The sequence below is a fragment of the Lepidochelys kempii genome, chromosome 21 (genome assembly GCF_965140285.1).
Source record: "Lepidochelys kempii isolate rLepKem1 chromosome 21, rLepKem1.hap1, whole genome shotgun sequence".
In the NCBI taxonomy this organism is placed as follows: Eukaryota; Metazoa; Chordata; order Testudines; family Cheloniidae; genus Lepidochelys; species Lepidochelys kempii.
The window spans coordinates 7645664-7673051 of NC_136400.1; the positions used below are offsets into that span (position 1 = coordinate 7645664).

The 27388-nt window shown below is 49.4% G+C and overlaps 1 protein-coding gene across 1 annotated transcript in view; it reads left to right on the plus strand.

The window, feature by feature from the left end:
* Positions 1 to 23514, plus strand: part of LRRN2 (leucine rich repeat neuronal 2) — a 99119-nt gene extending 75605 nt beyond the window's left edge. The window contains exon 2 of the mRNA XM_073319619.2: positions 20020 to 23514. Coding sequence (XP_073175720.2) covers positions 20292 to 22466 — 2175 coding nt within the window. The 5' untranslated portion in view covers positions 20020 to 20291 and the 3' untranslated portion in view covers positions 22467 to 23514. The remainder of the gene's footprint in view (positions 1 to 20019) is intronic.
* The last annotated feature ends 3874 nt before the right edge of the window (positions 23515 to 27388 follow it).

Sequence of the window (27388 nt, forward strand, 5' to 3'; positions counted from 1 at the left end):
AGAGGCAGATGGATTAAAAAGACAGCTCACAAGTCTGTCCATCCCACAGCCACGCCTGCTGGTTATATCACACCAGGGCAACTTTCAATCTCTGGGCCAAATTCAGACCTGGTAGAGGTGAAATGGGAAGTCAACTGAGTTGCTGCTATTTACATCAAGTCTGAATTTGACCCATTTTCAGCCTTGTCTCGCTCTCCCTTTTTGCTCTCTTTGTCTACGTTGGCAAGCGAAAGGCAAAACTTTTGTCGTTCAGAGGTGTTAACAACCCCCCGCCCCCCAAAAAACCAAACATTTTGTCAATGACAAGCGCTGGTGTGAACAGCGCTTTGTTGGCAGAACCGCTCTCCTGCTGACAACACCAACACCGCTCTCTGGGGGGGAAGTTTTTTGTCGGCAGGAGAGCTCTCCCCTGCCGACAAACAGCGGGTACACTGCACACCTTTCAGCAGCACAGCTGTCGCGGCACAGCCCTGTGGCTAAAAGCAGAGTAGTGTAGACAGAGCCTTTCTCTCTCTTTCGCTTTCCCTCTGTTGACTGGACATCAAACTCACTGTCACAAACTCATCAATGATCAGATGGGCAGAGGAGAACAGACCCTCCCAGCGCCCTTGATAAGCATCCCCAGGGCAGCTTCTCCGCCTCACATGGTCCAAACCTAGCATCTCCCAGCCAGCCAGGCGGCCCTCTTGCAATCGAGTATGTGACAGACCCTTCTCACTGCAGTAAGGGAGCGGAGAGGAGAGGAGGGAAAAGGCTGGAACTCAGCTGCAACCATTCATCTCCCAATGCCGGGCTATTAGACAGATGACAAAGGGAGAGAGGCAGCCAGAGCAGGCATCGAGACCTGGCCTCCTTCCACTCTGTGATTTATCTCCTAGCTTCATCTGGCAAACTTGCTGATGAAAGGACGCTTCCCTTCTCTGCGCCTCATCGATTCCCATTCTCGTTGCATTTTTTTTTCTCCCTTTCAGAAAAAGGCTTCTACTTTCTTTACCTGTTATCTCTCTTGTTCTTACGCATTCTTTCTCTCCCAAGCTCTCGGCTCTTTTTCCTCATCCTCTCTCGTTCATATCCTTTTCTCTCTCCCTCTCATTATCTCTAGTCATTTCTCATTCTCTTTAATTCACTGTCTGTCTCTTTCATTCTCTCTTATTTCCTCTCTCATTATTTCTCTGCATCTTCTCCTCTCTCATTCTCTTGTTCTCATGTTCTTGGTTCCTCCTCATTCCGGCTATCGTTATCTCTGCTTCATTCTCTCCTGCTCCCCTCTGAGTGTATCTAGCTGTGGGCAGGAGCAGGGAGAAGACCTTGCATGATCTCCTAGACACCCCCCGCAATGAAAATGGCGGTGGGGTAGGTCAAAGGGTAGGGCCAGATGGAAATCAGCCCACCGGTCCTCCACGCTATGGGTTGGACAATAGGCCAATAACCTAGCCTCATTTTTAAAAAGGTTAATTTAGAGAAACATAACAAGGGAACCAGTCTGTTCAGGGACAGCAGCGCCCCGTTTGTGCCCTGAGCAGTGTTTGGGGGTACAGGAAGCATTCAGAATCAGTCCTCTGGGCCTTGTCAGACCTTCGACGATTGCACATTTCAGTCCCCACACTGTGAGTTTATGAAACTATGCGAACGAGGACTGATGGTAATTACTTTATAGCAAGCTATTAGTTAGTGGATTATCTATCTCATGTCTGATATTTGTAAGGTGCCTATTGTTTTGATATCCATGTCACCCTCTAGTGGCAGCAGCTCGCCGCGGATATAGAGGAAGGCTGTGATTTTCAGAGGGTGCTCTGGCTGTAAGCTCTTTGGGGCAGGGACTCTCTTTTGTTCTGTGTTTGTACAGTGCCTAGCACAGAGGGGTCCTCACCCACACCTGGTGCTCCGTGGCACTACGGTAATTAGTAATTCAGTAATAGTAATTCAGTGGGTACTGCAGATGCTCAGATTAGACACTAATTCCTAATACTATTCCAGCTAGTGAATGTCTCCTTTAGTGCAAGAGACAGGCTTGTGTTTTCATAACACGTGGTCCTGAGCTCCATCTTTTCTGAGGGCAATGAAAACTCATGTGGTCACAGTAAGGAGGGACGAATAACTGCTGTGAAATCCATGCAGCCATGGAATTGCTCCAGAGCTCTCTTGCCCAGTGATCTTCCCCCAGAGAAATGGTTTCTCTGCTTAACTCCCAGCCACATCAACTCAGTCTCATAAGCACAAATCCCAGCAGCTCACCGCCGTAATGCTCAAGGTCGAGGAAGTGTATTTACAATTTATTTGGCAAATAGAAATCCTGGAACTGGCTCCATGGTGTATTTAATTAGGTGGTTAATGGGAGGTATAAAGCAGACAGTGTCAGGGTGGGCTGTAGGGATTAGCATGGTTCTTTTTCTTTTCCTTTTCAGTGAAAACATCTACTCCCTGCTGCCTTCTAAAACATACATTAGCTGTTTCTTGCTATTCTTCTCTCTTTAAGCGCTTCCTTCCAGGTGGAATACTTGGGAGCTGGCAGGTTTTCCTTTTCCACTCCATCAGAACACCACATTGGGTCTCCCAACTTCCTCATGATGATGGCACAGTCCGCTCTGATGCCATCATTCCCCATGTATGGACTTGAGGTCCAGCAGGTCTTATGCATGCACCATTCGCCTGGCTGCAGCTGCCACAATCTGCCCTTTCCTTTGCCCTGCTGGGAGGATGCTGGCTTCCTGGCTGCGTGGAACACCCTCCTATCTCAGAGCCCTGTTGTTTTCACCATATGGAGTTGTGCAATTAAGATGAGATATATATTTATAGGTAGGATTGTTGTAGCTAAATCTCATCTTTAAGGCATGAGAACCAACAGAAGACTCTACCTGAGCCCAGGAACTAGGCGACACCTTTATGAAATGCAGAAGCGGGTGACTTCAGTGACCCATGCAGTTGGCGGGGCTGTGAGTTGGGTTGAGTAGTGGGGGGCACTAGGTGTTTTAGTTCTTGACAAGTCCCTGGCCCCTGGTGAGGAGAAGCCAGAAATGGCAGCAGGTGCTGCCAGTGAGGATTGAGGTGTCTTGACAGCGCAGTAGGGAGGGTAGGACTGGAAAAGCAAGGAAACAGGTTGCATGTCAGGGCTGAGTCACAGAGCCTGAGCTGTGTAGGGGAAACTTGTGTCGCCCCTACGTGTACTGCTCTCTGCTCCACACTTCTAGACTCATCCCAAAATGTAGTTTTAAAAAATTAAGAAAAGATTTGTCTGTGTATGGAAAAAGGGGTGGGGGGAATCATAGTATTTATCTGTCAATGTTTAGCCTATAGTCTCTCCAATCACCTTCCATTTGTATTGAAGGTGGGTTGGGCATGGCACCACATCTGTTTTTGCTAAAAGCCTTCAGTTACCTGGCCAACATCTCGCCATCACCATTCAAGGCAGTGAATCTGTCTGACAGTGGAGATGGGAGCTTGGGCAGGAGCAGTCACCCTTATAACCTCAGCCTCTTCCTTTTCCTGACCTCTCAATTTGTTACTGTCAAATTTGCAGGTCCTCCAGCTCGTAAGGGCTGTTCGTGCCCTAAGCTCTGTTTGGAGTGACACGAGGAGGCTCCCTTGACCTGTTCATTTCTCTTCTCTGTCACAAAGAGCTCTTATTTGGAAGAAGTGTGCGTGCGTGTGTGTGAGACTTTTGCGGGAAAGACCCATAGGGATTAAAGTGCATGGATCACACAAAGATGATGCATCAGTTAGCCAATGTCTAATAAAAGGAATATCTAAAGGGTTTGTCTACACTTGAAGCTGCACAGCTGTAGAGCTTCAGTGTAGATGCTATCTAGGCGAACAGGAGGGGTTATCATATCGGCATAAGTAATCCACCTCCCCAGGAGGCGATAGCTAGGTTAAGAGAAGAATTCATCCTTCAACCTGGTGCTGCCTACACCGGGGGGTTAGGTCAGCTTAACTGCGTTGTTCCAGGGTGTGGATTTTTCATGCCTCTGAACGACGTAGCTGGGTCACCCTAACTTTGTCATGTCGAGCAGGTCTTAGAAACATGAAAGGACCATCATGCCTAGTTAAGGACACTCTTGCCTATCCCATGCATGTTCCTTGCACTCTCTCAATGTGTGGAGAGTAAGGAGCTAAGACCAGGTTTACACTAATCAGTGAGATCAAAAATCCAACCCCTTGAGCGACACAGTTAAGCCAGCATAACCCCCGGTGTAGACAGTGCTAGGTTGACTGAAGAATTCTTCTGTTGACCTAGCTATGGCCTATAGGGGAGATGGATTAATTACAACGGCAGGAGAACCCCTCCCACCGCTGGCGTGACTACACTGAAGGGCTACAGCAGTGGTGTAATAAAAACAGCCATCCTCCAGGTATGCGAACAACTGTGGCCCAACAGACTAAAGGACTCATTAAACTACACATAGAGACCAACCAGTCCAGTGCATTGTCTGTAGCTCAACTGTTCTGCCTGGGCAAGAATCTTGTTCATTTTGTCACATGCAAATAATATCAAGGTAGCCACATGTTGCCATGTTGTAGATCTCTGTGGGCCGTGTTGGGCCTGAGGGGGTGCACCCAAAGCCCTCTGAAATCAATGAGAATCTTTCCACTGACTTCTGTGGGCATTTGTCTCAGATGCCCTGGTCGCCCTGGCTCTGTTATTTAGAAAGAAAGCTGCTGCTGGCTCCTGCAGCTTTACTTTGCACACCAGTTGCCTGGGCCACTGGCAGGTTCCATACAGGAAGGGAAAACGGCCGAGGAGCAAAATAAATGGAGTACAGAAATCCAGGAAATTAAAATCTCTGGCTCCAAACAGAGCAGGAAAGCAGCAGCAACAGAAGTAGCCCAGTTGCAGGGAAGGCACTGCCATCCAGTTTTAGCACCTCCCCTCAATATGCCTCCGAAAGAAAGAGGGGAACATTCATTTGAGTCCAAGATGCTCAGGGTTCTATTGGCTCTATGGGCCAGGGAGTGCTTTGCAGGACACCCCTGGGTACGTCTCAGAAGGAGGTACCGTGGGGGGGCAGAGTGTGGAGGCCACTTTCTTTCATGCAGCTCTGGCGTTGCTAGTGATGCTTCTATGGGCTACAGGTGAGGACAGACCCCATTGCTCAGGCATGTCGGTGGTGATCTCCTGAAGCCATTGGCAACAGGAGAGCTGCATCTCAGCTGCTGTCAGCTGAAGGGAGCAAGGTCTGAAGCCGTAAATTGCCAAGTGCTGACTGACTCCTTGGCATGGCAGGCCTCCGCAGTTCCAGCAGGTGTCACGTGGCTCAGACATTGAATTCCCAGTCACACAGCGAACGCTTGTCTTTCTTACAGACTCCAGCAAGCAGCCCTGTAGGGCCAGTCATTTGAACTGAAGATAACAATCATAAAAAAAAAAGCCTCTTAAAACCCACATTCTGAGCCCACAACTCCCTGAAAACAAGCAGTAACAGACCGCAGGCATCATGCAGTGAGCATGCGCACTTCGGGAAAGCTAAGAAGCAAGTGCCCTGTCGGCTATTCCCTAGCCAGCGGGGGCGGCGGGGGAGGGTCTGATCCAGCTCCCATTAGAGTCTTTCCATTGACTGGAATGGGAGCTAGATCAGAGCCTAATATCTTGCATTTCTATAGCTCCTTTCCTCCCAAAACACCTGACAGCTTTCCAGGCATCGTCTTTGCAAGCCACTGCAAATGCAGTCAGTTCTGGGAAGGAACCTCACAGCAGCTTAACAATGTATGCTGAGAGTTAAGGACAGGGAATGAAGAGAAATATTATATCCCGTTAGAATTGGAGGAGGAAATCAGTTAATACCCTGGGATCCAGAGAGAACAGCAGGTTTAACAATCCCCACCCTTGTGAAAAAAATCCATGGATCCTCAGTAAGAACATAGGGATTGCCAGGCTGGGTCAGATTTGGGGTTTATGTAGTCCATGATCCCATTTCTGACAGTAGCCAACACCAGCTGCTATAGAGGAAGGTGCAAGAACCCCGCAGAAGACAGAGATGGACTAATCAGTGACTACAAGTGGCTAAGATGTTGGCTTTACGTCTCACCCACAAGACGCAGTGCTGGGACTGGACCTGGAGCTGGCCTAAATTCTAGGAGGTAAAGTTACATCTTTACTTTAAATGACCAGCTTTGCTACTTGGGCAAGTCACTTTGTTTCTCTTTCAGAGTAACAGCCGTGTTAGTCTGTATTCGCAAAAAGAAAAGGAGTGCTTGTGGCACTTTAGAGACTAACCAATTTATTTGAGCATGAGCTTTCGTGAGCTACAGCTCACTTCATCGGTGAGCTGTAGCTCACAAAAGCTCATGCTCAAATAAATTGGTTAGTCTCTAAGGTGCCACAAGTCCTCCTTTTCTTTTTGTTTCTCTTGTGGTAGAGAAGAGACAGGGCTGCATTGTAACGGGTATAAATGTGGTTCTCTCTGACGCCCAGACTGGTTGACACAGCTTGTGCTGCCTAATGTCACGCCCTAAATTCTGGCCTGGACTCCACATTAATAGAAGGGGCTGTTAGCAACACTAGGGTGGGGCATTGCCTTCTCTGCAGCCGTGGGATAATAATACCCACCTTTGCAAAGTGCTTTGAGATCTACAGGTGGGAAAAGCAGTTAACAAGAAATTAGCGCTGCTGACTTCTGCTTGCTTCCCAGCCTCAGGAATAAAGAGAACCACGCAAACTCGCTTCTTATATCCACAGACTTCCAACATCAGCATCTCCATTTGCTGAGATTATTCCCCTACTGTGCCCAGCTAAACACATCAGCGATGGGGAGACATTACAACTCAAACACGAGCGTCTCGGGTGGCTCTTCCCACTTCAGAGTCGCTTCCCCTTCCTCCCTGCAGCCACACTTTGGCACAGTGCAATAAAACAGTAAATGATTTGCATGCTACCTACAGGCATCTTCAGTTCCTAATTAAGAAGTAATGAGGAACACTTCATTCTAGGCTGCGTAACGAATAAATGACAACCAGCAGGTTCCCTCCCCATCCCCCTCTACCACCCATCGCAGCTGTATTTCAGCTAAGGAATTAATCTCCCTGGATCCCATTTTCACAAGGCAGAGAGCGTGAACAACGGGTGAGTTCCTGTTACATTGATGGGTGACGGGGACGGGAATAGAATGGAAACCTTGCGCTATGTTCAGATTCTGAGATCCCCTCCCATCGACGTTGTGCGTGTCTACACGGAAGCGCTACAGCTCGGCAGCTGCAGCATTGCAACTGTAGCATTTTCCGTGTAGACGTCCTCTAAACGAGCCAGAGAAAGGAAGGGTTATTATCCGCGCGGGAGGGGGCAGTCCTCAGCTGATGTAGCTTCCTATGTAATCCTCCCCTCTCCTGGGCACAGTGTAGGGGTGTGTGAGGAGGAGCAGGAAGGGGACTGGCAGGAGCAGGATGAACTCCAGCAATCTCCACCCCTTTGGTGTGGTTACTAGTCACTGTACTTTAGAGTAGCCTTGAGGCTGCTCTAAAGAGCACTGGAGCCGAGGCTAGCGCAGAAGCAGCTTCAAGATCAGGGATCTGTATGCGCCTCCTGCTAGCTCCGCTGTGCTTAATGGATATGGGGCCCAGCAGTGAGCCTGGCCACCCTTGTCACACACCTTCTATCATGCTGCACGCCACCCATCCCCACCTGCAACTGCCTCCCGCTTCCTTCGCCATCAATTATCCTCCCCCTCACCCAGAATCTCTCCACACCCTCCACCCTTCCTGCTCTGAGCATGATGGAGGAAGCATCTCTTTTCAGGCAGACGCCTCTGAAAGTGGCAGCGGTGAGGAAAGTGGGAAGACCAAAGGGAAAAAAACACCTGGCAGTTTAATGGGATTATTGTGCTCTGAGGAGCCCAGCAGGAGCCCTTAAAAGGAAGTTTGTCAAAAGGAGCACAAGTGCATCGTGTGCACTTTGCTGAGGTCTTTCTCCCTTTCCCCCTCCCGCCCTCTCCCTTTCCTGTGGTTTATCTCCTCTCAGGGGGACTAAAGTTTATCAGAGTTCAACTCGATTACACCAGCCATATGTTTGCGAGGCCTCAGCCCCGTGCAAGGGGAGGCGATGCTGTAGCAGCCAGCACAACGCAGGCGTGGGATGGTCAATCCCTGCTCAGAGCTGCAATGTGACTGGTACCTGGCTGCTCTCGCTGAGTTCCTGCAGCATAAGCCAAGAACTGACAGGGGAAGAGGCAGGAAGGGTGGAGATTAGCAGGTTCCCGCAAGTTTCCTTTGCTGTACAGTAAACACTTGAAAGGGGCACCCGGTTTCTATGGGTCCAAATCCTGAGGGGCACCATGCCACTTATTTCTACATAGGAGAGCTCCACCCCAGCATGGCCAGTCCTGGGCATGGCCAGGCTGGGACAGCAGAGGGGCTGCTCAGGTGTTCTTAGCCAGGGCCCACGGAGGCCGAGGTGGGATGAAGAGCTGATGCCAAAGACACACCCATCTCTGTGGATCCTGCCCCCTCCAGATTGCAGTAAGCCCTGCAGAGGGGCCTGTGCTCGGCAGGCAGAGGGGCCTGGAGACTCAGAACAGTGTCCTGTACCCAGGCTACATGTCCCAGGCTTTAGCACTGAATGGGGACAGGGTTTAAGCACACTTAGGGCTCGTCTACACTGCATAATGGAACCGTGCTCTCTCCAGATTCTGCCTGCAGTTGATATGGGTGCTCAGCTTGCTTTCTAGCCAGCACCTCTCCTATTCAGAATCCCCTGCTCGTTGCTGACAGCAGTTTGGACAGGCCCAGGAGACAGACAAACCCTGCTCGCAGGGAGGCTCGGAGCTTCCGTATGTTGCTTTTGTGGGGAGAGTGACCATGCCACATCATCTGCCACTACTGCCTTGCTGCGATCCAAGCCTGAGGGACGCTAACATCCGGTGAGAGGGAGCGGGAAGAGCGGAGCGGAGCCCAGTGCCACGGGAAGAGAACGTTAACCTTCTATTCTAATAGGACCTGTCATCTGCCATGTGGACGTCACTCCTCTCAGCACAGAAATGCCGGCAGCTCCTAGCCATGCCACAACAGCTCTTGAACAGCGCACAGTCTGGCAGTGTAGAGGGGGCAGTGAAGGAGAATCTACAAGGGGAGTTGGAGATAATGGGTGGGATTTTGAAACCCTACAGAGACCAAGCCAGTCTGGCCCAGACATTGCTGGTGCAACTGCCTGGACCCACGCCACAACCTTTAACCAAGCTCCCTGGGAAGTGCTGCCTAGAATCAATGCTGCCCCAGTACGGTGGGGTGGAGGCAGCCCTTCTGCTTTGCTCTGTCACAGGGAGGTGGGGAACCTAGCAGGTTTACAGATGATAAAAGCCTAATGGCTTATAAGCTTTTCCTGCCAGAGCTGCTAAACAAGTGTTTATCCGATCAATTTAGGGCAGGCGAGAGAGCAAGGCCATGAATCCCCATGGCCTAATGCTTTATAGTCTACAGAGACAGCTTTCGCTAGAGCTTTACCAAGACCACCTTCTCCACGGCACTCAACAAAGGGGAGAAATATGGCCTCAAGTGGTTAACAATCCCTCACATGTTTGGGCTTTAAAGACCAGGGACAAGTGGGAGAACAATGGGAGAAAGAGCTGCCTATGGTCCTATGCTGTGGACTCTTAATGTCCCCCTCCATGCATTCAAATAGGAAGACAGCACAGGGGAGGAGAAAGAAAGTCAGAAAAAAAGAAAATGCCCTTGCAATCCATATGCACAGTGTGTGTTGCATCCTGCTCTCCTGGCTGGGCAACATAACAAGATGAGTTTCAGAGTAGCAGCCGTGTTAGTCTGTATTCGCAAAAAGAAAAGGAGGACTTGTGGCACCTTAGAGACTAACCAATTTATTTGTGCATAAGCTTTCGTGAGCTACAGCTCACTTCATCGGATGCATTCAGTGGAAAATACAGTAGGGAGATTTATATACACACAGAACATGAAACAATGGGTGTTACCATACACACTGTAACCAGAGTGACCACTTAAGGTGAGCTGTTATCATCCAGAGTTCCTGGTAAAGTGTTAAACACTTCGACAATCATCTCACTAGATAAACAGGCATGCCACTAAAGAGCTTAACAACACTGCTAGTGTGAACACTTGCTCTCATCTGCTGTGTCTGATGAAAGCATGTTGCAGAGTTAAGAAGAAATTATACCCCCATGTTAGGTCTCATCCTAATCTCTACTAGTTAGAAAATGATTTAAATCCTGAAGCATGAGGTTTAATATGCAAAATGTAATACTCCAGGCGAAGTTTTAGCATTCACTGTCATAACCCTATATATTTTTGTTCTCCATATAAACAGCCAATCTCTTTTTTGACTCTGGCTAAATTCTTGACCTCCATGACACCCTATGGCAATGAGTTCGACAGTCTAATTACAAGCCATGTGAAAAATAATTTAAAAAAATAAATAATCTATCATCAGGTACTAAGCCAGAAATGGTCTCAACAGAAAGGCTTTTGACGCCATAGGCTGGAAGCTGAAGCGAGGTGCTTTTCCTGGGTCTCTTTTCATGACCTTGAAGAAATAAAATAGTTCTTCAATATTATTATAGTAAAGAGGAAAGAATTCTAGAGTATTTTCAATGGCCTGAGCGATTTACAGCAGCAGAAGTGCCCATGGGTTTTAAAAGAAAAATGAGGGTCCATAAGGAAAGATGTAAAAATCAATACAGCCTTCTCCTCCTTTAATGCTGCTTTTGTGGGAGACAGCTGAAAAGCTGATGCCCTCGCAGCAGACAAGCAGGGTCAGTTCTGGTGCAGAGACCAGAGTGAGTCAATGCAGAATAAACTTTGCTTGGAAGACTTTTATAGGGAGAGTTGAGGAGCTGTAAACCATGGCAGCCTTTGGAGAAACCTCCCTTCTTGCTCCTGTTTGCTTTGTTTTCTGGAGCGTGAGGTTTTCTGAGATGCGGAAAAGCCACAGGAATGGGTATGATTTGTTTTGTAACACTGTTGGTCAAATCGAAGACAGGGGCAGTAGGTTTGTATAATTTTTGGTGGTGTCCAGGATGGGTCCAAGTCCTGCCACACACACACACACCCCACACCCCCCGCCTTGTAAGCTGATAAATATTTTTTAAAATAATCTAAAAATGGACTGGAAACAATAAGCGTTTAACAGTTTCCCTATATTACACAATGTGGGGGGATGAGGGCTCTGGCTGGAGGTGAGGGCTCTGGGGTGGGGATGAGGGGTTTGAGGTGTGGGAGGAGGCTCAGGGCTAGGGCAGAGGGTTGGGGTGTGAGGGGTGAGGGCTCTGGCTGGGGCGGAGGATGAGGGGTTTGGGGTGTGGGAGGGGTTCAGGGCTAGGGCAGAGGCTTGGGGTGTGGGGGGGGTCAGGGCTCTGGCTGGGGATGAGGGGTTTGGGGTGTGGGAGGAGGCTCAGGGCTAGGGCAGAGGGTTGGGGTGTGGGGGGTCAGGGCTCTGGCTGGGGCGGGGGATGAGGGGTTTGGGGTGTGGGGGGGGTTCAGGGCTAGGGCAGAGGCTTGGGGTGTGGGGGGGTCAGGGCTCTGGCTGGGATGAGGGGTTTGGGGTGTGGGAGGAGGCTCAGGGCTAGGGCAGAGGGTTGGGGTGTGAGGGGTGAGGGCTGCGGGCTGCGGGGTTCACATTGCAGAAGGGGGCTCAGGGCTGGGGCTGAGGGTTGGGGTGCAGTCAGGCTGCCCTGGGGCTGGGGCCAGAGAGGAGCACTCCAAGTCCCCCCAGCCCCGTCCCCCCCAGCAGCACAGTCACCAGGCACCATCCCTGCATGTGCTCCTTGGGGCCAGGCCCCTCTCCGATCCAGGAAGCCCCTTTGCCTCTCCTGGGGTGGGTGCTGGGGGGGAGGCGGGGGGAGAAGCTGCCACCCTGTGTGCGCCTCCTCCCTCTGCAGACAGCGGCTCCGCTGCCACCTCAGCCTGCTGCCGGCGTCGCTCCCTTTGGTAGCCAGCAGCGGCCGGCGAGGGAGCGCAGCCCAGAGTGGCAGGGCAGCCACCCGCAGCTCAGGGCGGAGGCAGGGACGCTCCAGGGGAGACAGACGGGGGTAGCAGGTGGGGCTGGGGGACACTCTGGGGGAGGCACGTGGAGTGGCAGGCGGGGCCAGGGGAGAGACCCAGCCCCGGACATTGGTGGAGCCAGGCCCCCGGGCCCTAAATTTGCTGGAGCACGGGCACCACGGGCCCCATATAACTCACCGCCCCTGATCAAAGACCGAGGTTGGTTTTGGTTCTGGGTCCTGTTTTCTTTGAAACCACAAAATATGGAGGAAAAGGAGATGGTCAGATTGTTACAGATAGCACCCACAATGCATTAGCTGCTGCGTACATGTAACAACCCTCATCTTGGCTGTCATCAAGGCCTGAGCCCAGGAATCCCAGAGATAAAGCATGCGTCTCTCCAGCTTGAGTTAAAGAACTACGGGCTTGTCTACATGAGAAGGTTGCACTGATAGCCCTTGCACTGGATTTTCTAAACTGATGCAAACCCATGAGTGGCTTATATCAGTTTAGTTAAGATTGGAAACTGTTTGTATTTCTCTTTTAATGAGAAAAGAGCCACATTATTTTGACGTAAAAACCCCAACATTCGTTAGTCTGGAAGATGAATGGGGACTAGAGCAAGATGCAGGGGCCAGGATCACATCCAGCACAGAGCGGGTTAATAATTGTCCTGCTCCTACACAGGAACATTGGATAACCACTGAAAAACCCAGTTAGAGCTTCTGACTAGAAGGAGAATGGGCCACACCTGGGATCGCTTCGGAGCAACCAGTCAGATGCCTTTAAAAAGAGACGCCTCCCAGCAGCTGGAGCTTAGGGACTGTGGTTAGTAGTAGGGGTAGCTGAGAACTGTTGATACAGGGGCTAGTGAAATGGCGTTGCTTTAGTTTAGCTACAACTCTCTTTCATCCCCACATTGCCTCAAGATGAAATAGGTGTTTTTCTTTCGCTTTCTGAGCAGGGCCAATTCTTTCCATCAGAGGCTCTCACAAAAATTCTCCCCTTCTTCGCTTGGGGTAGCTCCAGGGCAAAGAGAAGCGAGGTGCTGCGTTTGATTCCTTTGTTTCCCCCCTTCCAACACACGCGCTTTCTCAGACAACCAAGAGAGGCGGAAAAAGAGCGGATGTGACAGGGCTTTGCAGGGAGTGCTCCTGAAAACAATAGCTGGCACGTGCGGATGGTCTAGAGTATCTCCTTGATACGATGGTGGTGAGCATGATGTAAGAACTGACAGAATAGGAAATACAGGCAGCTGGACCCCTCTTTGGTGACAGTGGCAGCAGGGCTCTGGGCAGGTGCAGGAGTCTGCAAAGAGAAGCTCACTGCAGGATTGGGGCCGTGGTTAAATTAAGACAGTGAAGGGGTGGGTCCCACTCCTCCCAGGGAAATGTTATTGAAAAACTCTTGACGCTCGGTGTAATCAGTCCATTCTAGAGGCAGCTAGGTCTTCTCTTCAGTAGAATCGCTGACAGTCCTGGGGCAAAGTCATCTCTGTCTGGGATCCCACCGGGGCATAGGGGTTGAGCTCTATTAGGGATGGGGAAATCATATCATTTCCATTCCTGGACAGAAAAATGAGTCTCCTAGAACATGGCATTTCTCCAGACAAACCCTGAGGGAAGCCCTCTCGGTACAGCTGAACTCTTGTAGGAGGAGTTGGTGGGGATGTCTCTCACACCCAAAGAAATCTCATATGGACAGCTTCCCTGCAAAGAAGCTAAACTCTGTAGCAATCAAACCTTCAAAATGACATCTATCACTCATTGTTGTTCATCCTCTGCCTACCACTCGTTATTAGTGATTCCCTGTCTGTCACTCATCATTAGCACCAACACAGCATATGGCCTGGTCAATTCACGTTATGGATTTAGCAATTTGACTTAATGGAGAAGCTAAAGAAAAGAGGTGCTTAGAAAAGGGACCGGGGACTAATCCATGGCTGGTGAACTCTTTTGAGATTGGTTTCTGTTTTGTAGCACTCTTTCGTTATTATTTATTTATATTATAGACTCATAGGACTGGAAGGGACCTCGAGAGGTCATCTAGTCCAGTCCCCTGCACTCATGGCAGGACTAAGTATTATCTAGGCCATTAGTGACAGGGGTTTGTCTAACCTGCTCTTAAAAATCTCCAATGTTGGAGATTTCACAACCTCCCTAGGCAATTTATTCCACTGCTTGTTCAAGGCACTATGGTAGCACCTAGAGGCCTCATCCAGGATCAAAGCCCCGTTGTGCTAGGTTCTGTATATACACTGAGTGAGAGACAGTCCTTGCCCCAAACACTGGCTTTACAGACCACCACAGTTTGCCTGAGCTATCTAGTATGCCTAATTTTTAGGTACTTAAAATATGTGGTATGGTATGTCACACAAGGTACTTCCTATGCAAGGGGTGATGTAGCAATGACAAGAGAACAGCGTTCCCAAAGCTCCCCAGTGATAGTTCGAGTACTTGGTAGTGCAGGAGGTGTCTGGTGGAGACATCCACATGCCAACTCCTTGGCAGCAAGTTGGGAATCTGTGTTTGGAGAGTGAGAAACACACGGGATTGTGATTGCTTGCAGCAAACTTAAAGGCCTGGGGTTTCCTTTTTTAAGAAAAAGTTCCCCTTGGGTACGTGATGAGAAGGATAAGAGCAGTGAAGGTGTAGGTGATCCTACTTGCCCCCAGAGTTTGGGAATAGAAGAGGAAAGTAAGGACTGATTGTAAGACCTACGTACGGTTTTAATAATTTCATAAGGTGCTTTGGCACATGGTACGAATGCACAGATAGATCAGGCCTGGCCCAATGCCCACTGAAGTCAACACTGGATCAAGCCCATAACAAAGGTGTCAGTTTGTACGGAGACAGGGAGATACAATAATATACCACAACGGCATTTCAAACCCTGTGAAAACAGGCACATCTTGCAATCATGTGAGTGAGTTTTAGAGAAGCCCATGCCCAACTCCCCCCAGATCTGAACCGCTCTCCATCGCCCAAAGTGTGAAGGGGTGGGTTACAGAAACCAGATCTGGATCCAGATTGTACATCTCTTGCCCTTCTATGCTGTATTTCCTAAATGGTTGCTTACAGGTTTCATGCATGCATGGTGTATTTGATAGGAACGTACTAGTTTGTTCTACAAAGGTTTCTATACACTGCTCATCACTGTAGTACCTGATAACTGGGGGAAATAATAGGAGTTGAAAATATAGTCGAATCCCTTGTCATCTGCTTGCATGAACACCTGAGCCCCTTAGGAGGTCAGGAACCTGGAATGTCTCTGCTACTCGGACACTGTCTTCCCTTTATTCCTTTCTAGTGTTTGTGTCTGTCAGGCATCGCCGCAGTCATATCTCACCTACTCTCTTAGTACGTTAATACTCTGACAAAGAATAGTACAGAGTCCTGCTGTAGCCACTGGCTCACAGCCAGAGCTCTCCATTCCCACAGCAGCTACCTGCAGGAAAATCAATGGCAAGGAGTGAGTAGCCTAAATAACCAAGTGGAGAGTCCAGGCCCCAGGAAACGGGGAATAGAAAGGCTGTGAGGTCTCACCCTCTAAGGATTCGCAGGGCATATGCAGCTGTCACACTCCCGCCGGCTAAGGAAACAATGAAAGGCTGGTGGTGCAGAAGAATGCCCGGTTTGGCTGTCCCACCTATTGCAGAGGAAAGTTCAATTCCCTGTAGTGTGGGAACGGTCAGATGCAAGCTCCTTACAGACTAATGCTTCTCAAACTGGAGCCTGTGAAGCACTGATATGCAATGGAGCTGCTACCCCTCCACTGGGTCGCTGTAGGCTGGTGCAGGACACTCAATGGTTCCCATGTTTCTTTGAGCAACTTGACTCAAAAGTGCAAACCCCTCTCTTCACCCTACTTTCTCTGTTTGGGGTTTTTCTTGGGTGTAAATCCAACTGTGACCCAGTTTGCAGGGGACACCAAAACTGGTGGAAGGTTAGGTGGCCCTCCCAGAAAGGTACCTAGCTCTAGGTTTGTAACATGGTCTCAGGTTGGAGTCAGCATCCTGTACAGAATGCGATCTGGACATCCCGGCTGTAGGAACAATTCTACCATGTAACGATATTTTGCACCTTTCATCCTATGACCTCAAAGCATTTTGAATTTACTATTTCTATGAATCTCTTTTTCCTTTATCTTGGTACTTAGGTGACCCCATTACTGTCATATCTGAACGCCTCCCAGATGTTAGATTTATCCTCACAGCATCCTCACATGGGAGGGAAGAATCATTACCCCATTTCACAGTGATAAAGAAGGGAAAGAATTTGCCCAGTGTCTGGGGAAGGGAGTCTGTGGCTGCTGGGAACTGAATGCAGATCTCCCCAGCCCCAGCTCTGTGCCTTGGGGTACATCTACACAGCAAAAAGACCCTTGGCAGTGAGTCTCAGAGCCCAGCAGGCTCATGCAGCAGGGCTAACAATGGCAGTGTAGATGTTCAGCCTGGATCCCACGCTCCAAGATCGTCCCCCATCATTGGGTTTCAGAGCCTGGGCTCCAGCCCAGCAGGAATGTTTACATGGCTATTTTCAGTCCCGTAGCACAAGCCCGGGTCAGTTGACCCTGCTCTGAGACTTGCTGCCTTGGTTTGTTTTATTTTTGCTGTGTAGACGAACCCTTAGCCACCAGATCATCCTCCCTTCTCTCATTCCCCTTTTCTGCTTCTCTCCTCTGGCTTTCCCTTTCCCATCTGGTAGAAGAGCTGTGGAGAGCACTGTGAGAACAGGGCTAGTCCCTGCCAACCCTCCTACTGCTCATCTTCCCCATTCCCTGTTATGCCATACTGCTCAATACTCACTGACATACCTGTCTCCACTTGGGCCCTGGACCCAACCTCCCTGTAAACAGACTGCAGGAGCGGAGTGAGGCTCTGGCAGGCTGTCAGGGACAGCAGCTTGTAAAAATCCATCTGGCTCAGAGCTGCACCTCCGAGGCGCTAATGAACTCTGCCTTACCGAGCGAACGGCACATCAGTTGGGGAGGTGAAGCTGACAGATGACATGGGCAAAAATCTCCTCCAAACCCAAAGCCCAAGATATCTCACCCTGCACAGACGATGCCTTCAGAAAAGACTGCCACTGGCATGAGGTTCCTGGCACCACCAGATGCCGTTCCCCTGTTTGGTATTGGGAGCACATAGCATGGTTCTGTGTATAGATTGGGGAGCCAGAGAGAGTCACAGAGTCGGTCTGTGTCCAGCAGCCTCAATAACGTATTCATTACAAGCGAGCTGGGGCTTTAAGAAAACCACCAAACATCGCAAGACTTGGCAGCACTGCAGAGGGTCCAAACAAACCCCGTCCTGTGAGCAAGAGGAGGTGGTGCCAGGGTCCACCAAACCCAAACCAGGTCTTGATGGAAACCTGCAGGCCAAAGAGACAGGAGAACATGGGTCAAACCCCAGCTCCAGTGCCGTCTTGGCCTCTGTGCTCACAGCAGACTCACTCTGTCAGCGTTGGGTGGAGCATTCCTTCCTCTTGGCTGTGAGTAAATAACATTGTCTGGGGACCAGAGAGAGAGCCCAGAGCACCAAGGCTTTGCCCCAGATGATCTGTTCTGGGGATGCATCTTCAAAGGCAAAGACAGCAGAACTCCATGTGCGACCTGCACTAAGAGTATGGGCCTTTGGGCTCTGGCTATTCCACACAAGAGATCGAAGAGCTACTACTGCTTCCAGCTCACAGGCTTGGCATTTTAGCTCCAGTGGTTGAGACTCTTAGATTTTAAGGTCCTAGATTCACCCCCATTTCCCCAGGATATTTAGAACAGGAAATAGTTGGCGTGTCGTAGACCACCACTGCCCCATAACCGATAGCAAACATTGACTCTTTCATGGCAATCCACCATCACAACATGGCTCACCCACATTCTCCCTTTCCATGGGAGAGCCTTAGGGAGCCCAAGAATAATCACAGCAGTGCTGTAGTGATGTGGGTGGGTAGTTGATGGGAAACAAGACTTTTCAAAGGAAAATATGTCTCTCTGCACCAGGAGGAGTGTTTGATTAAAATGTCCCTGGCGCTACCCTCCACATTAGTTGCATTCTTCTAATGGAGTATCTGAAGGTTTGCCTGCAGCCTGTACTCTGAAAAGTTTGTGTACATTGGAGGCATATACCCTAATCTTCCCCCTCGCAAAAGAGGTGACTGCTGTGATAATATTTAGGCTTCCGATTTTTTCCCTACAGGGAGAGAGAATGAACAAAGGAATCTCTTGATCACTCTCTGTGGAGATTCTTCTACCTTTGGTTTCATGCCAGTAGACTTTTTTGCTGTGATCAAGAATTCAGTCCCTCATAGAATCATAGAATATCAGGATTGGAAGGGACCTCAGGAGGTCATCTAGTCCAACCCCCTGCTCAAAGCAGGACCAATCCAACTAAATCATCCCAGCCAGGGCTTTGTCAAGCATGACCTTAAAAATATCTAAGGAAGGAGATTCCACCACCTCCCTAAGTAACACATTCCAGTGTTTCATCACCCTCCTAGTGAAAAAGCTTTTCCTAATATCCAACCTAAACCTGCCCCACTGCAACTTGAGACCATTACTCCTCGTTCTGTCATCAGCTACCACTGAGAACAGTCTAGAGCCATCCTCTTTGGAACCCTCTTTCAGGTAGTTGAAAGCAGCTATCAAATCCCCCCTCATTCTTCTCTTCCGCAGACTAAACAATCCCAGTTCCCTCAGCCTCTCCTCATAAGTCATGTGTTCCAGTCCCCTAATCATTTTTGTTGCCCTCCGCTGGACGTTTTCCAATTTTTCCACATCCTTCTTGTAGTGTGGGGCCCAAAACTGGACACAGTACTCCAGATGAGGCCTCACCGATGTTGAATAGAGGGGAACGATCACGTCCTTGATCTGCTGGCAATGCCCCTACGTATACATCCCAAAATGCCATTGGCCTTCTTCCCTGTGTGGCTCCCCAATACCTGACTCCATCTCTGTGGTCACTTATCGCTTTTATGTGACTCCCAGCTTATTCCTCAGCTGTGGTATTAGGGACTGTACCTTTAAGGGCTGAGCTTCCCGGACAGGGTCTGGGCAGGGCGCTGGGCAGCTCTTGTTATGCACAGCCAGCTGGTACTGGGCACAGAGTAAAGCAGAGCTTTTGCAAACACCTTAAGCATGGAGTGATCACTGAATACCACCACAGACACATTGATTCTTTCAACCCCTTGTAAAAACCTGCACGAACTGTGCCACACATAGGGATTGCCAGACTGGATCAGACCCAGGGCCTACCTAGCCCAATATCTTGTCTCTGGCAGTAGCCAGTACCAGCTGCTTCAGAGAAAAATGCCAGAAATCCTTTAGGATGATGGGATAACTAGCGCGCAGGGGATGTTAATTCCTGGCCCCATTAGATGGTTTATGCCTTGAAGCTTGCGGGTTAATATCCCTTCCAAAATTCTTGGATTATTTTACTAATATAACACACTCACAATTTGCCCTAATTGGAGACACTGATTCTGAGATCCCTTGGCTTCATTTTAATCCCTTAGTTTTGCGCAGAGACGGGCCCGGGATGGGAACATTCACAGCTAGGTTTAAAGGTTCACAAAGTTCAGGAGGCATGGAGATCCAGAGGCTTGGTTCATTCTGGGGGTCAGGCACTAAGTCTGGAACAGGATCTGGAAGACCAGAGGATGCTGGGTTCCAAGGTCTTGGTTTGACCTCTCTCTAGTTTTCAATTAAGCCAGATAAAGAAATGGGTTATTGTTATTTATATTACAGTAGAATCTAGAGGCCTCTGAGAGCACGGCCCCATTGTGCAAGGTGCTGTACACTCAGACAGTAAGAGACAATCCCTGCCCCAGGGAGTTCACAACCTAAATAGACAGACAAAGGATGGGAGAAAGGAAATATTATCAGCCCCATTTTATAGCTGGTAAGGCACAGAGCGATTAAATAACTTGTCACAAAAGGAGTCTGTAGCTGAAGCCAGAGTTCCTGACCACAAGACCAACACTCCTCTCATTACTGCTGGTGCTGGATTAATCTATATTGCTCTGTCTTGCTTTGTTTGCCACTTGTGCAGTTCTCCTCTAATGTGACCTGTTCCTTGGGCTCTTTCAGGAACGACTTTGAGAGGAAACCTCAAAAATGCAGCAGAGTGAAAAAATAAATCACCTTGGGAGGAAGAAAAGGAGAAATTCCGATTAAAGGAGCAAGCTCCACCCAGCACATTATGACCTCTTCTACAGGGAAGGCCGAGCTGTACAGCCTTCAACAGGAACAATAACGCTGCTGGGAACACCCGTGAATGGTGGAAGAGGCTTGGGGCAGGGGTTTTCTGTGTGGGGCGCGGTCCTATTTCCACCTCTATCTCTCCCCGTGCCAAGTTCTGGATGTGCCCTGTGAAAGTTTTTGCCCTGGAAGGAAATTGGTCTTGCCAGTTGAAAATGAGACACTTTCAAATGAACTTGCTTCTCATCTGTGTGGCAACTGCCACAGCCGTCCCCATAGTGCCCTGGAAGGTGAAATGCCCACTGCAGTGTGTGTGTCAGATCAGACCCTGGTACACACCCAGGTCTGTGTACAGGGAGGCCGCTACCGTGGACTGCAATGACTTGCTCATCTCCACAGTGCCCGAGCGCTTGCCAGAGGGGACACAGACCCTGCTTTTGCAAAGCAACCGCATCGCCAGGGTGGACCAGAGTGAGCTGGACTATCTGAAAAACTTGACAGAGCTCGACCTGTCGCAGAACAGCTTCTCCGACATCTGGGACTTCAGTCTGAAGAACATGCCCCAGATGCTGAGCCTCCACCTTGAAGAGAACCAGCTGGCCGAGTTGTCCGATAACAGCTTCTCTGGCCTGGCCAACCTCCAGGAGCTGTATCTGAACCACAACCAGCTGCGTAGGATTTCCCCACGGGCCTTTTCAGGCCTCAGTAACCTCCTTCGACTCCACCTCAACTCTAATCTCTTGAGGACAGTTGACAGCCGCTGGTTCCAGGTGCTCCCCAACCTGGAGATCCTCATGATTGGAGGCAACAAGGTGGATGCTATTTTGGATATGAACTTCAGGCCTCTGTTAAACCTGAGGAGCTTGGTTCTGGCTGGGATGAACCTGAGGGAGATTTCAGATTTTGCCCTGGAAGGGCTGAGAAGCCTGGAGAGTCTGTCTTTCTACGACAACAAGCTGGTGAATGTTCCCAAGCGGGCACTGCAGCAAGTCCCTGGCCTTAAGTTCCTGGATCTGAACAAAAACCCTTTGCAGAGGATCAGGCAAAGTGACTTCACAAATATGCTACACCTCAAGGAGCTGGGACTTAACAACATGGAGGAGCTGGTTTCCATAGACAAGTTTGCCTTGATCAACCTCCCCGAGCTGACCAAACTGGACGTGACCAACAATCCCAAGCTGTCTTTCATCCACCCCAGAGCTTTCCATCACCTGCCCCAAATGGAGACCCTGATGCTCAACAACAACGCCTTAAGTGCCTTGCATAAGCAGACAGTAGAGTCCCTGCCCAACCTACAGGAGATCAGCATCCACAGCAACCCTATCCGCTGTGACTGCGTCATCCGCTGGGTCAACAGCACTGAGAACCATATCCGCTTCATTGAGCCCCAGTCCACGCTGTGCGCTGATCCCCCAGACCTGAAGAGGAGGCACATCCGGGATGTCCCCTTCCGGGAAATGACTGACCGGTGCCTGCCTCTCATCTCCACCAAGAGTTTCCCCTCCCACTTGGAGGTGGCAGACAGTGAGAACATCTCACTACATTGTAGGGCCCTGGCGGAACCAGAACCAGAGATCTACTGGGTCACACCGTCTGGGGTCAAGCTGATCCCTTACTTGGAGGACAGCAGGTACAAGGTGCACCCTGAAGGGACACTGGAAATTCACAAGATAACTGCACAGGAGGCCGGGCTCTATACCTGCGTGGCCCATAACCTCATCGGTGCCGACACCAAGAGTGTCAGCCTGATGGTCAACAGCTCCTTCCCTCTCAGCGTGGACAACCTGGAGCTCCTGGTGAAGGAAGTCCAGGCTTACCATATCCTTGTCACCTGGAAGCCCCACCTCAACACGGTCTCCTCCAATCTCACCTGGTCCAGCTTCTCCTTCAGCTCCAGTTTGGATGTGACCAACGTGGCCAGGATCCCTGCGGGCACCCACCTGTATAACATCACCAGGCTCCACCAGGACACAGAGTACTGGGCCTGCCTTCATGTGGCCTTCCTAAACTTGCAGTCCAAGGTGGCCTGTGTGAATGCCAGGACTAAAGAGGCTGGCTATGGCTACCGGTACCTGGAGAGCAGGCAGAGTGTCTTGACAGTGCTGGCCCTCTGCATCTTACTGCTCTCAGCCATCCTGGTTGGCCACTATGGCTTTGGTTCTTACAGGCCGCAGCCTGGGAGCCCTGGGAAGCTGCTCCTGCACTGCCTGCCATGGAACCCAGGCTCCTCTTCGGTGCGCGTGGTCTACCCTCCTTTCGTCAAACACTGGGATCAAGGGAGGCCTGGGGAGAAGCTCCTAGCCGTGGAGGTGCAAGCAACGCCGCTGGACTCTTGAAGGTCGACTCTTTGGAGGAGCGTGGAGTTGTGGTGGCGGTTTCGGGGGTCGGGGAGAAGGCACGTGAAACTATTTTTTGCCAAAAATAAAAAGAAGACTTGACTGACAAACAAAGCAGCGTGGCAAGTGGAGAGGGACATGGCCAACATCCAGGCCTTGCGGTGCCCCTCTGCCCCCATGCCCCACCCAAATCACCGATCAATATTTGGCCAAACAGATTGTTTCTCTTACAGACAACCTGCTGTTACTGGGGGAAAGGTTCTTGAGTGAATCTTCAGCACAGACAGGAACAATGAAAGGCAATGCCCAGAGCAGAGAGCACGAGCAAGAACAGCCATACTGTAGAACCACAGATGACACCAAGCCCCCAGCAGCACAGCTGTTAGTCTGCTATCTGGGTGGTCCCTGTCTCAGAAATACACAAAGGCCTTTCCCTTTGGGACTTTTTTTGTGTGTACAGCCATAGGTAACCACGATTCAAACCTGCCAGCCCCCTTATTCGCTCACCCACAACCACCTCAAGGAACAGAGTGGGGAGGGGGGGAAGATGACAGTTGGGCTAAGAAAACAAGGATGCTGCTGTATCTCTTAACTGGCTAGTGACGTCTTCGTGACTCCGGCTGGATTCTGCCGTGAAAAGCCTATTGGATCCCATAACCCCAGAGCTTGATTTCAAGGCTATTTTGTAAACTTTTGTGGATAATGTTACAAAAAAAAAAAAAAGAGGAAATTCTTGCTTTTCTGTTTTTGTAAAAAAAAAAGAAACAAAAAATCTTTGTACACTGGTCTATAGCGTGAAGGGTTCGTGCTAGAAAAACGTTGCAGAGACAAAGGGGGGAGCGGGGAGGTATGGAAAGGTGAAATCTTTGATGTGACAGAGGTTCCAGGAACAGAGTGTCTTACTTCCAAATAGCTGCACTTTGCTCTCTGCACATGTCCCACTGCATAACTTGAAACATCCCAGGAGATGAAAGTGAGAAGAGGCTTTATGGGTGCGAGGAGAATAAATATTCTGGTCTCCAATGCTGTCATCACCTCTCTTTCTCTGATAAGCAATTAAAATTGCAAATGAAACATACCGGTGGACAGCATGAGTCTCTCCCCCTGCCTCTTCTGTTTCTAATTATGCCAAACCAAGGGATGATGCTGTCTGTAGAATTTCAAATCAGTGAGCTTGGGAGAGTCAGCTTCCCTTCGCTAGTAGCGTATGGATGTTTTTATTTTAAAAACTCATTTGTTTACTTTTAAATTTCTAAGAAGCCTTTAATTGGGTGGGAGGGGGAACCACATGGAAAGAGAAAGGAAGGACAGGTGAGTTGGCTGAGGGAGAAAGAGATGGATAGCTAGAAAGAGAGTGATAGAAAGAAGCCACCAGAAAAGGGTCAGTGTAAATACATGACAAAACAATTTTCCCGCCAGGAAGTATAATGTTCATGGTTATGACCGTTGCTTTATCTTTCAAAATCTGGGCAAGATGGTGGTTGTAAGGAGACAGAAGACAAATGAGTTGGCTATCTGAGATCTGAGACCAGCGCCGATGGTGCCCTGGTGTACTGAGAGTTCCAGGTTAAAAGGCATGGGGAGATGAGGAGCAATTTGAACGAGACACATGCATGGGCTGATCCGATGTGCCCTCATCACCATCTCCGTAATGACCTGCCATCATCCGTGCTCTGACAGCAGCAAATTCAGGTAGGACCAAAGCCTTTTGAAATCCATGGGTTGTGGAGCAGGCCCTTTGACCAGTCACTCCACATAATACTCCCTGCTCCACACAATGCTCCCCATCCACTGTGGGGCACATGGTGCCCATTGCAAACATTAAGAAAAGCTCTACCATAATCATGTACAGTTTTCTGACGTGGTACAATGGCATAGGGAGAAAAATCTCCATCTAGATCTAGCAGATGTGTATCCACATAAAAAAAATCGCTGCATAATTTGGCATGGTTGGCAACCTTTTCTTAGGAAAAGGCCAGGTCTGGAATCGCAGGGACTGCTGGAGGTCAAGAGCAGGGCGCACTGGCAGAATAGTGTGTGTGTGAGAGCCCTGCACTAATAACAGCAAGCTACAGGTCAGGACTGAAGGCATCAAAAGAGCTTTGCAGAGGAAAGTTGCCCAGCCCTTGGCGGTGCTATAGCCGTCTCTTGCTAGGATAATAATTCCCTTTCTTTCCTCCAGAACCAAATGTGTTCCCTCAATTATAAGGGACAGTGCCAGAGGGAAAATTTCAGCCAGGTTAGCTGTAATCACCTGAAACAAAACGTGAGGTACCAGCAAATAAATAAGACCCAGAGACCAAAGTGTACACAGCTAAGCTTTGCTAGAGCGTCTGCAAACATAATCATGCCTTCCCCCCCTTTGGGAGGGGCTCTGAGTTGATCAGAGAGAAGAAATAAAACAAAGATGAAGAGAGATTCCCCTCCTGGTTCTTCTGAGCCCAGCCTAGGGATAATGGCAGACAGATACCTTTGCATTGGTGGTGGGGGGAGTAGGGGGGGTGTCTGAGAGAGGCTTTCATTAAAAATTTAAATGGCCTGGGATGTGAAGTCCCAGACTCTACAGTTTGCTAGCTCTGTTGAGGTGAACAGCAAGGAGAGCAATGAAAAGAAGCCACTATGAGTGTGTGTGTGTCTTGTTCTCTTTCACTCACACGCACAGCTGACCCCTCTACTCCGCAAGCACCATCAGTGATGGTCGATTTTGGGGGATGCACAACCATTGCTGAGCGAGCCCTGGCTAATTTGCATGGACATCTTCATGAATGTTAAGATGCACAAATCAATGAGGGCACCGTGCCCTGCTTGCCTTGATAAAGGAGTAGACATTGCTTGTTCCTGCAAGTCCACCAGCAACACATGCCAGCAGCCCTTCCAGCTCTGTCCTTGCCCTGCAGTTACAGGGAGGCTGTTGGATGCCTTAAGCCACCCGTTTAAAGCCATCCCTGCTTTAGAATACCCTGATATTCTGTTCTCTCTCTCCCCCAAACCCCTCATTCACAGAAAAGAAGCCCCTCAAATGGAGCTGTCAAGACACTACCACCATCTCTTGATGAAAAACCCATCACTCCGTAACTGGCGCTAACTGGCCACCTTAGCAGAGACACCAAGGATTGACTGGGCCATAGAGCCTGAACTTTCCTCTCAAGTCCAGAGGAGGTTGCTCCACGCTGGGGATGAGGTGTGTTGGTGAAGTAGGTGGGGGGAGCTTGCACTCTTCATAGTGGCTGAACTATTCCTTGGATAAACAGCAGCTGGAAAATGACTCCCCTTTAAAAAATGGACATGCCACTCTCCCAGTCAGAACTTGGGAGAAACGCACAAGAAAATGGCACATCCTCCCCAAAGCAAGACAGCCCACCTACAGACCTGTCTGATGTTGTGCTGCAACACAATGTCCTTAACACTTAAAGCTAGAAGGACTATTTGACATGGTGGAAGAACACTGAAGAAATTATGCAATTGATGCAGCCTGTGTAGACAACTTCAAGTGTGGGATTCCATGGCCCAGTCCTCTGTGACCTGCCTAACCTCAGACCTCTACTCTTCCGTGCAGAGTTGGGCTCCAACCCCACATCCCAGTACCTCTCCCCTGCCCTGAACTCTGGAGGGTTTCAAATCCAGATGGGAGGTTTACAGCTTGACTCTGTCTCTGCTTTAAAGTTAGGAGTTTTGTTTCCTGGATCCTCATTCCCAGCTGGGACTGGCAATGTTGTTCTGCTTCAAACATCAGAATAAAAGATTGTCCCCACCAGGCGTACAAACATAACAATTACTGAGTCCCTGTCCCAGCTGGGAGCAGTGAGCAGGTGCCTTCAGTGCGATGCCAGAATAACTCATCCCAGGCAAAGCACGCCCCTGCTTCCTGGGCTGACACCACTGCATGGGGGTTGCCTCTTGCTGGCTGAAATAAAAATGCTGAAAAAGTAGAGAACAGTTTAATTCCCAAAACCAGGGAAAGAGCCTGCGAGCTTGTCCGAACTGGATGAAACTGGAGCTCGCACATCTCACGTGGGAATTGCAAGGCCTGATTAACATTGGAATGTTAGCCACCAGGGCAAAGGGCTACCCCCGGCAAGATTGACACCAGGGCAAATCACACTAGAACACTTCCGTGCTCTAGGGCCAGGTCAGCACTTAAAACTTTTGCTAGTATAGCAATGTCAGCTAGGGGTGTGGTTATTTTTATGACATTTCTATGCTGGCAAAAGCCCTAGTGTAGACACGGTTATACTGGGGACAAAAAATGGTTTTGCCTGTATAGCTAATTTTGTTTGGGAACTGGGTGCATTACAGTGGCAAAAGCACTCTTTGGCTGGTATAAACTTGGTCTACACTAGGGGGGATTTTCTGGTCTAGTGGTACTGGTATAACTATACCAGCAAACATTTCCTAGTGTAGACTAGGCCTAGGGCTTTGACAAGGCTATTAAATCTAAAGACAGATGCATGATAATTCCCTATGTAGCAGAAGCTTTTGCTGCAGCCTTCTCTGATCCATTATTCCATAAGATAGTTCTTACCAGCCACAATTCAGCCAACCAGCACTAATCAGCGAAGTACCTAATCACTGTGCTTGGGACCCATTGAAGATTTGCCATTATCTTCAATGGGACAGGCTGAAAGCTAAGTATGTGCTTAAGCACTTCGCTGAATGGAAGCCACTCTGGAGATTCTATAGGATCCCAAGTGCCTTGGATGGAACTACTCACATATGTCAAGTATTTGGAGGGTCGGGGCCTAACTATCCTTTCTCTTCTGCCTTTCTTTACACTGGGGAAATTTACAAAAAAATCCCCACTGGTTTAGCTGGATCAGTGTGAGATCAGTTGGGAATATTAGCCTGTAAATTTCCCAGGAGAAGGCGTGTCTTTGATTTAATTCCATTCCTCCCAGTTATATAAAAAGCTCCCTTATTAATCA